The sequence below is a fragment of the Mustela nigripes genome, chromosome 3 (genome assembly GCF_022355385.1).
Source record: "Mustela nigripes isolate SB6536 chromosome 3, MUSNIG.SB6536, whole genome shotgun sequence".
NCBI lineage: Eukaryota > Metazoa > Chordata > Mammalia > Carnivora > Mustelidae > Mustela > Mustela nigripes.
In genome coordinates, this window is record NC_081559.1 from 27539859 (window position 1) to 27552212 (window position 12354).

The 12354-nt window shown below is 57.2% G+C and overlaps 1 protein-coding gene across 5 annotated transcripts in view; it reads right to left on the reverse strand.

The window, feature by feature from the left end:
- Window positions 1-4371: 4371 nt before the first annotated feature.
- Window positions 4372-12354, reverse strand: part of TNS1 (tensin 1) — a 180067-nt gene continuing 172084 nt past the window's right edge. For all 5 annotated transcript variants that reach the window (XM_059393448.1, XM_059393451.1, XM_059393447.1 and 2 more), the window contains 3 exons: window positions 11835-11903; window positions 11337-11369; window positions 4372-9128 (listed from right to left, as the gene is read on the reverse strand). In XM_059393448.1, coding sequence (XP_059249431.1) covers window positions 8984-9128; window positions 11337-11369; window positions 11835-11903 — 247 coding nt within the window. In that variant the 3' untranslated portion in view covers window positions 4372-8983. The remainder of the gene's footprint in view (window positions 9129-11336; window positions 11370-11834; window positions 11904-12354) is intronic.

Consider the following 12354-nt stretch of genomic DNA (forward strand, 5'->3'; position numbering starts at 1 on the left):
GTAATTACATACTAGCTGCTTCTTTATGTTGTCCCCACTCCCCCTCCCCGCTGTCATGAAACCCAGAATGCTGCAAGAGAAACAAACACACCAGTAGTGCTCAGGGCCCAGTACAATGCCTGCACCTAGTAGGTATTCGAGGGCTAGTACAATGCCTGCACCTAGCAAGTACTTAGGCCTAGTATAATGCCTGCACCTAGTAGGTGCTCAGGGCCCAGTACAATGCCTGCACCTAGTAGGTACTCAGGGCCTAGCACAATGCCTGCACCTAGTAGGTACTCAGGGCCTAGCACAATGCCTGCACCTAGTAGGTACTCAGGGCCTAGTACAATGCCTGCACCTAGCAAGTACTCAGGCCTAGTATAATGCCTGCACCTAGTAGGTACTCAGGGCCCAGTATAATGCCTGCACCTAGTAGGTACTCAGGGCCTAGTACAGTGCCTGTACCTAGTAGGTACTCAGGGCTAGCACAAAGCACCTAGTAGGTACTCAGTACATCTCAGGCTTATTCACGGGCTAATCGATTTATCCCAAGGGAACCCCAAGGTCTCCACCAGCTCTAGGGGGTGTCTTTTCTCCGTCTCTCCCTGGTGGTCTCCTGCCCTCCTCCAGGACCCCTGGCCCACACAGGCTCTGTTCCTGAAGTCCCCAACCAGTCTGAGTCCCATGAGGAAGGGGTGGTGGTTTGGCAGGTCAGGTCCGCTCATGCAGGATAAGAGCCAGGGTAGGGGGACAGAGTCTGTGACCCTGTGTACCACCCCCAACCCCTGGTTTCCCAGGACCAACCCAGAAGTCAGGGAATGGGAAGGGGCTGAGAAGAGGGGTCCGGAACCTAGACATCCTGTCTTGATGGCCAGAGATGATCTTTAAACCCCCAGAAAAGCTGGAGCCACAGAGGCGGCAGTACCACCCCCGCCCCGAGCCTGTGGTCAGGAGTCAGGAGCCAGCTAGATCAATATCATTAGGGAGGCGTTCAGCCATGAGTCTGTTCTGCTGCCAAGTCCCCCCAGAGGCCTGAGAGATGATGGGGAGGAGGCAAGAGGCACAAGAGGAGGAGCGAGGCTGCATATTCCTTAAGGCCCCAGAGCCCAGCTGTAGACGGAGGGGGGGGTGTCCTACCTGCACACACCCCCCACCCGGGGTTGGCATTCTCCCATTTTACAGATGAGGAAACTAGGGCCCAGAAAGGACAATGCTCTCCTGAGGCCCTGGCAAAGCCAGAGCCAAATCAGCTGTGCCTGGTTCAGAGGCCAGCTCTCCCAAGGCAGGTCAGAGCGGACGAGGCTCATCTCTGGTCCAAGGGCCTGGCTGCATGGGCACTCCCGGCTCAGGCTGGAAGAGGGGCCTTTCCTAGGTTGTGCCTGCAGCCACACCTGGGATAGATGCAGTCATCACTCCTGCATCTGCAAGGTCAGGGGCTCACTGGTCCCAGGGCACACTTTGTAGTAGCTCCCCTCCACTCTGTGCTCTCTGCGGCACTCCCCTAGGAGGTGTGAAGCCCAGAGAGTGTGGGCTCCCTTGTCTGCAAGAGGCCACAGGACATGGCACAGCCATCCTCTTGGCCTCCCCACGCCTCTGTGTCTCCAAGCTGAGCTGTCCCAGTCCTTGGGCTCCTCGTGGCTGCAGCCCACTGGCCCTTTTCCACCCACTCCTGCTTGCCCATGTCCTGCGTCCACTCTGCACCAGGCCCCTGGCCTGACCTGCAGAACCCAAGGGGCATGGGGCTGCTCTCTCTCTCCTCTGACTGCACCGCTCTGCTGATTAGCACAGCCAGACTGAGTCTCCACGCCAGACTGCTGGCAGCAAGAAGGTAGCAAAAGAGATGCCTACGTGGGGACTCAGTACATCCCAGTGGGCTAGGTCTCGTGTGTGTGTGTGTGTGTGTGTGTGTGTGTCTGCACGCACACAGGTGCATTTGTAGTATTCCTGCTGCCATTGTTTAGAAGCAGCTGTCGCCTTCCCATACTTTGGCTTGCTTAGAAATTGCTGAGACTAATCATTAGTCATTTTTGCCAGGGAATGAGGAAAATCCAAGTCTTTAAAAGAGGAAGGCAGAATTTAACCCCCAGGAGGGGGGTAAATCCAGCCCCACTGGAACTGGATTTCCCAGATCCTACGCTTCTACTCACATCTCGAGGGCCTGGGCATGGCCGCAGGGGACAAAGACAGCTTCTCTTTCCTCAAAGAGCTCTGGCTCAGGAGGGTTGGGGCTAGGAACCCCTCTAGATGCAGGAGGAGGGACATCGGGCTCAGCCCCTAGAGGGGACAAGGGAGGCACATGGGGAAGGAGGCCATGGGGACGCCCGAGCCCATCCAGAGGGGATTTCGTCCTCCCCTGCCCCTCCTCCAGACTGTTCACCAGTGCGCGTGCTTCTGTGGACACATGCCCCTGCCGTGGAGGATTCCATTTGCACAACGGTCTTCCACACTGGTTCCGGCCAGAGTCCCCGTCGGAGGGGTAGAAGATTCCAGTGCCCCCGCAGGACTTCAGACTCACTCAGAACCTCAGGGGGTGACCCACCCAGGCTTCAGCACTTGTCAGCCAAGTTTGAGACCAAGTGAGAGACAACTCCTCTTTGGCCCCCAACCCCAACCCTCTGCCCCGCCTGCCCTCCTGCTGCTGTTCCTGCCTCTTCCAAGGGCAGCCTCTCCAAACACTGCCCACAGTCCAAACGCCTGCCCACAACAGAGCCTGCTCAGCGCCAGGCCCCGCCCCAGCCTAGCTCCCGCCCCGCCTAGGTCCGCCGACACTCCCTGGTCCACCAGCTGGTAGGGCCTACGACTCCTCGTGTCCAGTGGAGGCCCAGACAAGAGCCGTCACGGTCCTCATCGTTCAGGCAGGGCGGAGGCGAGCCCTGAAGGGCATTTGAGTCCCACCGGGCTGCTCACGCTTCAGCACACATGCAAGTCTCCTGGGGGTCTCCTGAGTGTCTGGTCTGCAGGCCTCTGCCTTTCCTATAAGCTCTGGGCAATGCCAACGTTGATAGCGCAGGGTCCGCACTCATAGGAAATGGAGGGTCTTCTGTGTAATAAGGTGTGTCGGGACTCAAGTCCCTGCCTCAGAGCCCTCCAGCAGCAGCCTGCTCTCTCCCTCCTCCTCCTCTTCCCGGCACCCTGGGAGCACAGATGCACCCCCCACCCGTCACCTCCCTGGTGGGACCCCTCAAAGCCAGGCCTTAGAGCCCAGCCATAGGTCCCAGCCTGCCATCTCCTCAGTCTCTCTCATCCACTAGCCCAGGCCCAGCTCGAGGTAGCTACATCCATCCACACCTGGGTGGCACTGGAGGGTGATCTCCTGCTCACACACCTGGAGTCCCGGTCCACTCTGTGGGAAGCTGGCCAGCCTGCCCAGTTCCCAGGCCCCCCATCTGGCCAGTTCCCCCCGTTGGGTCTTCTGCCTGCCTCTCACTCATCAGAGTCTGTCCTTCCCTCGTAAACAAAATCCTAAGGGCCAAGGAAGGGGTATGAGCTAGGAAACGCATGGGCTTTCAGGGTTCACAGCCTGCTTGGCTGATTACCAGCCTTAGGATTTCGAGCAATCTCCCCACGTCTTTGAAGCTCAGTTTCTTTCAAAGATGGCCTTCCTCCTCCCAGGAGCACGTGTGTGACAAAACACACAGACACACTCGGCATGGCCTCCAGAACTTAGCGGGATTGTTCAATGCCAGCTGTCACCAGTGGTGACAAGTTCCAGTTCCACCTGTTAGAAGCTAGGTGACTTCTCACAGACTCAGTTTCCTTCTTTGTCGCCTCAACGTAACGACACCCTCTTTCGCCGTGGTCCAGAAGGCTCCAGAGGCTGTCCAGAGAACCAGCTCTGCATACACTGGTTGTTTCCGAGCTGGTCCTATGACCCAAACAAGGCCCATCAGAGTTAAAGAGCACTTGCCCTAGCATTTAATATTTGCACAAAATACTGGGGAAAAGAGCTCCCTGCGGGGGCTGCCACACTGGTTGGATATGAGCTGGGAGCGCCTCGTGGCCCAACGCTGGGGCACAACCTGCCCGCCTGAATGGGAACCCAGCCCAGAGCTGAGGGATGGAGACCAATTCTGGCTCCTCCGTTGGAGCTGTCGGGTCCCGCTGGGCCTCGAGAGCCAATAGAGTGCTTTTTTTTTTTTTTTTTTTTTTTTTTTTTCTTAAACCAGTTTGAGTTTCGCTCCTCGCTAAAAGAGTCCAGATGAAACTTTCATGGCAATGAGAACGGAGACCTGGACGGCGGGAAAGCCACTGGGAGAATGATGGGGGAGCCGTGTGCGAGAGGCACCCCCTGAAGCCCACCGCACATCCGGAGCCTGGAGGGAGCACCTTTGTGCTCACCGCTGAGCCCTGGGCAGACCCCTTCCCAAAGAACACAGCTAGAGAAAGACACAGATTTTTCTTTCGCTTTATCATGAATAAAGCCATACAATGGGCGCAAGGAGACAAAGCAGCTGTACAGGAGCGGGCGGGCAAGGGCTTCGATACATTCATATCCAGGGAAGTAGCGCAGATTGGGGTTTACATAGGTGGCAGAGGCTATAGGCACGATGATACAAAATAGAAAGGATATTTCCATCTATATAAATACACAGCCAGGGGGTCGGGAGGAGGCTGGGTTCTTCTGTCTCTCCTGCAGGGGCCGGGGAGGCCGGGAGGCGGAGGCAAAGAATCTCTTACATTTGTTCTGGACGGCATGACAGAGGGAGGAGAGAAAATGGGGGAACACGGCGTGTGAACACCGATGTGCTCACTCTCACACACAAACCAAACACGGCCACCCAGGAGAGTCTCCACCTGTTTAACACTGATCAGAAACCGAACTTGGGACATCCGTCGGCAAAGACCCCACTGCCAGGAAGAGGCCAGGTGTGGGACGTACATGGAAGTCCTCCAACAGTCTGGACATCGGAGGACAGAGAAGTCAGGAAGGAGCCCATCTGCCAGAGCCCCACCCAGGGGAGCGAGTCGTCCCCAACAACAATACTGCGGTTCCTCCCATCAGGGGCCCTCCTGATTCTTTTCACGGCTGGGTGATATTGAACTGGATGTCCTATTGCCCACCCACTCCCTTTGACGGTAACCCCACGTTTCCTAAAGAGATCAGCAAAGTATGCACCGTATACCCCTCACGCACACGCACGCGCGCACGCGCACACACCTACATCTAGCCTTACACTGGCCAGGAGCTCCAGTCTCCAGGTCCTGGGGCCTGGACCTGGATGAGGCATGGATCTTGGCCTCTGCCTCCAACTTCTCCAAGGACCCTGAGCATGGGGAGATGTAGGGGCTGGAGGGAGCCCCCGGACAGGGCATGGACCTACTTGACCTTCCCAGGGCCTGAAGTTGAGAAGCTCCAAAGAAGCGCGGTAGACCCGGGAGGGCGGGTTGGCGGACAAATGTCCAGGGCATAGATGTTCTGCTTCTAGACGCCGCCACACACCTTGTGTGGCAGGAGGAGCCTGCCCGACCTGGACTGGGGCACATCGGAGTATCCTCCCACTCCTCCTGAGAGCCCCCTTTATAAGGATCACACTTGTCCAGCTGGCTGTGGCTTCTTCTGGCCACCAGGCCCCACTGTTCCTGTCCTGCCAGTCTCTGATACACAGAGGGATTCCTCAAAACCCAAGGGAGAAGGGGTCCACGAGTTTTCAGAGCTGCTAGGAGAGATTCCGATGAAGAGGGCGATCAGAAGGCCCATCCTAAACCTCGGACACAGTGTATATGGCCCTCAAGCAGCTGACTAGGTAAGGAAGCCAGGACACCAAGACTGCTGGGCAGGGGCATTTCAGGAACCACTGGAGGTGGACCCAACAGCTCCCTTCCTTCCTCTCCCCCTCTGGGGTCACCTCTCCATTGTTCCCGTGCTCTGCCCTCTCCTCCTGGTCTACCGGCATGAACTCCCCTGTACCTCGTTGACCGTCTCTCACCGAATCAGACAGATGTCACTTCCCTGCCCTCTTCCCTCCAGACACCGCTCAGGCCAGCCCCAGGGAGGCCCCAGGCCGACCTCAGACACCTGGCTGGAGCACAGGGGGGGCCATGAGCCTGCCTGGCGTCTGCACCCCGCCCTTTAACCTGACCCTGCCTCTCCCGTTCCTCCTTGCCAACCTCCCCCGGACCCTGGCCCTGCCAGCCTGTTTTCAAGACCAGACAGCACTCTCCTGGCTGACAGACAGATTCAACAGTAACAGCAAAAAGGGGTGCGGGGGAGGGAGGAGAGAAAAGGTTAGACATTTACACAATAATAACAATAATGATTAAAAGTGCTTTCTCTTAAAGGAAATCTTTGGCAAGAATATACTGCGGTGCTGTGTGTGTGTGTATATGTGTGTGTGTGTGTGTGTGTGCCCGTGCGCACGCAGGGGTGCACAGACCTAACCTGTGAGACATGAGAGGGCCACAGTGTCCTCCCAACCAGTGTCTGACCCCAAAGTGGGGCCACTTGGAGACTGGGGTACCCTTCCCCAGCATTCTTCTGGAAACCCACTCCTTCCAGAGGGATGCGAGGGAGTGAGTGAGGAGTGAGCTGCTCAGCTTCCCAGGATGCCCTGGTCCCTCCCAGGGTCACACTGGGCTCAGGCCTGAGCGGGGCAGGCTGGCCGTGCCTGGGAGGCAGGGGCTGCCGGTGGGCGGTAGGAAAGCGTGTGTGAAGGCCCAGGGCTGGCTGCTGAAGGGTCTGCCGCTCCGCCAGGCCCCGAGTGAGGAGAGGCCATCCAGACCAGGAGGGGCAAGCGCCCAGGGCCACGTCCAGCGGGAGATGTAAGATATTTACAGAGGAAGTGGGGAGGAAATATCTCCCATCTGGGGAGAGAGTTGGGGTGGGTGGGAAGGAGAAGGGGAGGATTTCTGGGTATCCGGCTTGAATGCCTCAGAAGGAAGAGCGCTTTGGAGGAACCTTGGTCACCAAGTACAAGGCTGCAACCTTTAGGAAGCGGGGGCCTGCTCCCCACCGTCAGACACTCTCCTTTCCAACTCCCTGAAAACAGAACGTCCACACAGATACAGCTTCTTGGAGGAGAAAAAAATGCAAAAGACACACACGTCCCCATCCACCACACACACCCTTGTCCCGGCAGTCCCACAGGGAGGAGGGCAGCCCCCCCCCCCCCGCCCTCTCTGGGAGCTGACTGTTGTGCCCCGGGCTTGCCAGAAAATAAGGGGACCAAGGGAATGGGGCAGGTGCCACCACTGAGCCCCTGCTTCCTCCAAGAATAAAGGGCCCCTACATCTCAGACTTCACTTAGACATGAAAAAGGGATGGGAATTGGTTTACGCCCCGGGAGGCAATAAAGCAATATGGGAAAACAATAAATACTTCTCGTCAATTTACCTATTCTTTTTTTTTTAACCTTTTCTTATATTTTATTAGCTTACAGATTCTGTCAGTATGTCCCACATATATATTATATATATTTATATATCAGTACAATGCCTCTCTCTAAGGGACCCCATAGGCTTAAGAAGCCCCCCAAGAATGGAGTCCTAGTGAATTTTCCATTCCAGCTTAGAGTCCTTGGGTGGTGGTATGAGGGGTCCCCAACTGCCCAGTTGGCCTCTTGGCCCTCTGACCTCAATGCATCCCTTGGCCCCTCTGTTCCGTGGGCAGCTTGGTTCTGCCAGGGAAACCAAGGCAGGAGGGGGGACAGCAAGGCTTTGGCATGGGAGGCAGGCCATGTGGGATGCACAGACAGCAGCAACAAGAAATCTGCTAAGGACATCCCAGGCAGTCCGGTAGAAATCAGGCCCCAAAACACTCACAGAGGGAGCCACGAGCCCTTCGGGGGCCTTTCCTGGGGATTGCTGGGCAGGGCTTCTGAAAGCAAGTTCCCCAGGACAAGCTCCAACTTGAGGACCCTGAAGGACAGGGCAGGGCAGGGCAGGAAGGCTCAATCCCCCACACCCAGAAGGGCAACAAGCAGATAAGGAAATGAGGAAAGGCTGGTCTGGGGCACAAAACCCAAGAACGGGCTGAGGGCTCAGGGCAGTGGGAGCGACCTGCCCAGGCTGCTGAGGGACCACACATGTCCAATCTGTCCAATCCGCTGAGCTCCGAGGCCAAGGCCGCCCCTCCTGGTGGCTCTCTTCCCCAAAACTACGCACATGTGTGTCTTCACCTCCCTCCAAAACCAATATTCTGGCCTCCCCTGCCCCGCCGGGGTCTTTGTTGAAAAGCGGCTGACAACACCCAGGGCCGCGAGAGCGCAGGTAAAGGGACCCACAGTCTGTGACCCAGAATCCTGGGGAACGGGGCTTATGTCCCCTCGGGCTGCCCTGTCACCCCCTGCTGTCACCTTTTCTGGACAGGAGGCACATGTGTATGCAAACACATGGGCACAGACAAGGCTAGGTGATACGACCCTGGCTAAGAGGCACGTGGAAGTCAGTGTGTGGGGACAAGGGTGTGGTCCCACGACACACCCTCTACACACACCCGCACACTGCACGGCGGAGGCACAGTCCCGAGACCCTGCAGTACCCCAGGACTCAGAAACTTTCAAAGGCAAAAGTTCGGCCACTTGATGTTCCGTGCTGGCTCTATTTGGTTCACCCATCTACCCCAGAGGCGGCCAGAAAAGGATGCTCTCAATCTGATTTCTCCTTGCCAAGCAGTAGGGTTAGGGAGACAGAGCTTTTCCATCTACTCCCAAATGACAGATCCCCAAGGAGCTGGTCGGTCTCCTCTGAGGAGCCCCATCCTCTCAGAGGGGTGGGGGGAGTCAGGTGGACCTGGTGGGCAGTGGAGGCTTTGGGGGCTCCACAGTATCCATCTACCCAGGGGAATCCGAGTTATTCTCCTCCATCTTTTTCTTTCTCTCTCTCTCTTTCTCTCTCCCCCTTCCCCTCTGCAATTCACTTCCCCCTCCCCACGTTGCACTTTCTTCTCTCCTTCTCCAAAATTGGCCCAAAGTCCTCCTTCTGGATTCAAGGGTGGTCAGGATTCATGGGTCCCCTCCCCACATGCCCCATCCCCACTGCCCTGGCCCTGGGCGAGGGGTGGCGTTCATCTCTTCTGGCCGGCATTCAGCATGACCTTGGAGACGAAGTTGACAATGGCAGAGGCGGGCTGGTTGGGGTCAAGCTCAGCGAAGAGGTGGCAGGCATTGTCGGTGGTGCTGCCCTGCTTCCGGGCCACGAAGCCAAAGAGCCTGTGGGGGGTGGCGGGAGTAGGAGAGGGGGTGACAGGCGTGAGGGGAGGGTTGGGGGGTGGGGGACGCCCGAGACCTGGGAGAGCTGCCGGTGTGAGCAGGCCCACCCTCAGCTCGAAGCCCTTCCCCGGTCTTCCTACCTCCCCCTGCCCACAGGGACGGGAGAGAATTCTCCCTCTGGTCCAGCCCCAGAAAGCCAGGTCCCAGGGATGAGAGTGTCCCTGGTTTCGGGGTAGGCAGTCACTCCCCTTTGAGGAGCAATGGGGGAGGAGGAGCTGGAAGCAAATGAGGAGACTGGACAGCAAGAGGTGGGGAGACCAAAAATAAAACGGGGACATTCCTAGGCAGGCTTCTCGCGGCACTTCCCAGCCCCACCCGGCCCAGCCTGTTCTCGCACACAACACAGAAGCACGTGAAGGAAACACGGACGGCCCGTCACAGTGCTTGGCCTCCTCAGACACAAGGAGAGGATCAGGAAGACAAAGGGATAAGGGGTTGCCACCCCCCTCACACTCACTCACACACACACACACACACACACACACACACACACACTTCTCCTCAGCTTGGCTCGAGAGAATGGGAGGGGATGGGGGACCCCACACCTGTTCCTCCCCACCCCCATTCCCTGCACCAGAGTGACCTGGCATTCTCTCTGCAAAACAGAGTTAAAAATATGAGCAGAGAACAGAATGTGAGCCCGGGTCCCCTCCCCGTCGGCACATTGCTAATTAGAGCGAGATGGGGAAATCGGACAGCTGGAGATTCCGATGGAAACCCCTCTCCCCAGGACTGGACCACAACAGCTAAAATTAGCAAAGTTGGGTCCTGCCTGCCACCACCCGCACGCATAAACACACACACACACACACACACACACACACACACGCACACGGACGTAGGACTTCCTACAGCTTTGCTGTCCCCACCTTTGTTTCAGGAGCCTGGAGCAGCTAGGGCCCGAAGTCCGGGATAATGACCTGCCCAAGTGCAGGGGATGCCCGGGTCCATGTCCCAAGCGCCAGAACCTCCCTTCCAGGCTGCTCAGGCTCCTTGGTGCCCAGGAGGGCAGTAAGGGCGGAGGGAGGGAGTGGCTCCAAGCCACCGCAGGACCTCGAGCCAAGCCTGGCCGCCTGGTTCTGCCAGGGTGGGGAGCCAGCCAACCTCACCAGCCTAAACATGGCCCGCCTGCCCTCCCTGCTGTTTATTTCAGCTCCCCCAGCCAGTTCAATGACTGCCAGGTCCTTTCTCTGCTGGGGGGAATGGATCCAGGCAGGAAACCTCAGCCCCAGGGCAGGGAGGAGCACTTGCAGGAACCTGAGAACACACCTCCCGAAATCTGGGGCCTCAGGCGCCTGCCACCCCCCCCCCCCCCCCCCCCCCCCCCCCCCGTGCTGTCCCCTGACTGCCCTGACTGAGCCAGGCTCTCCTGGGCCTCTGCCCTGCAGAGCAAGGTCACGTCAGCAGGAAGCTCAGCACAAACCCAGCTCCAGAATGAGGAGAACAACTTCCGGGCTTGGGAGCAGCCCACTTCTGTCCCCCACCCATCATCTCCCCATCACAGGGCCCGGTGGTGACCAAGGATGAACTCCTTCAGACACAGAGCTTGGGCCTGCTTGCTTGGGTCAGGGACTTGGGAGACCCTAACGGTCCTGGGAACTCAGAGAAGCCTAAAGCAGGTGTGAGGCGTGCTTTGAGACGGCTGGACACCTGGGGTCTCCTTTCAGCCGGGCCGCCCATTCTTTACATGGCCTCGGGCACGGCGAGGTCCCCCCCATCCCACACAGCCCCTCTGAATGCTCCCAAGGGCGTTCATGGAGCTTTCCACTGTCGAGCAAGATTCCCTCCAAACTACAGGATTCACAGAGGCTCACCCAAAGAGTGAGAATGGGAATCAAGGAAGCCAGGATTTGGGCAGAAAAACCATTCAAACAACCCCCTGCCCCGTGGCCACAGCCTCCAATATGTTTCCAGCTCCCTGTCCACTTTCCCAGCTCCCTGACAGTCTGGTCCTAGGAGAGGCAAGGTGACAAGACTAGCCCCAGCCTCAAGAAAGGAGAAGGCAAAAGTCCTCGCTGCTTGGCCAAGCTTTTCTCCCAAGTGACTGACCCCGGCACAAAGGCCTCTGTTACCCTTCACCTACCCCTGGCCCCAGATTCTAGGCCTCCCCCTGAAGCAGCCCGCTGGGGCAGGGGAGAAGACACTTACTTAGCGGGGACACCTCCCTCTGTTTTCATCCACCTGTGGAAAGAAACACACCATCGCATAAAACACTACACCTTTTCACCCCCTAGAACCCAGCCCCTCACATGACCAGGCCTCCTGGGGGAAGGCAAGGGAGACCCCATTCCAGGTGGATGGAGGCCTCCAAAAATCAAGCAGGGGGAGGCACTGAGGGTGAAGAGAACACCGCAGCCTGTCTCCCAAGGAGCTCTCTGGTGTGCAGAGGAGCAGCAGATTCAAGGTCAAGGATATGGCAGAGGGCATGGAAGCAAGTATCTGAGTCCCTGGGAGGGTCTCCAAATGTGTGCTGGGAAAAACTCAGATAGCTACTCAACACAATTACTCACAGTCTCATAGACACAGGCAGACCTTCAAGTTGAACCAAGAATATTCACCCACAGCCACACGTGCACACACTTGCACACACGGAGACTCCAGTGTTCTAAAAGTGTGCAGAAGGGAAGGTGTCTGCAAAAGACTTACTTTCTCTCCTGAGGATCCAGGTCACAGAAGGTGACAGTGTTGAGTGGGTAGTGTCGCCTGAAGAAGAGCCTGAGGTACAGATACCAGGTAAACAGAGAATGAGCGTGGAAGTGACCACTCTCTTCCAACCTCCCCTTGCAGGTCAGGCCACCACGTGTAGCTGTCACGGACTGACCTCCACCTTATATACAAGATGGCCTGGGCCACTCATAGAAGCGATGCCCAGGGACAAACAGACGTGTCACTGAAACATGTCCCAAGTGCTAGTAAGTGGGAAAAGAAGGAAGAAATTGGTATTGAAGAAGGAGAAAAATGAGCAGACCCTGGAGGAGGAAGGAAAGAAGTAGGAGGGAGAGTCTGAGAGGAAAGCCTCTGCTCTAGAAAACAGGCACTTTTGTCAGTTGTATTTATGGCTGTGTGCTCAATCCAGGCACAACTGTAGTAGGAAAGATGCAAGGAAGGAAGGATGGATGCATGGACAGAAGGAAGAATGGATGGATGGATGGATGGATGGATGGAA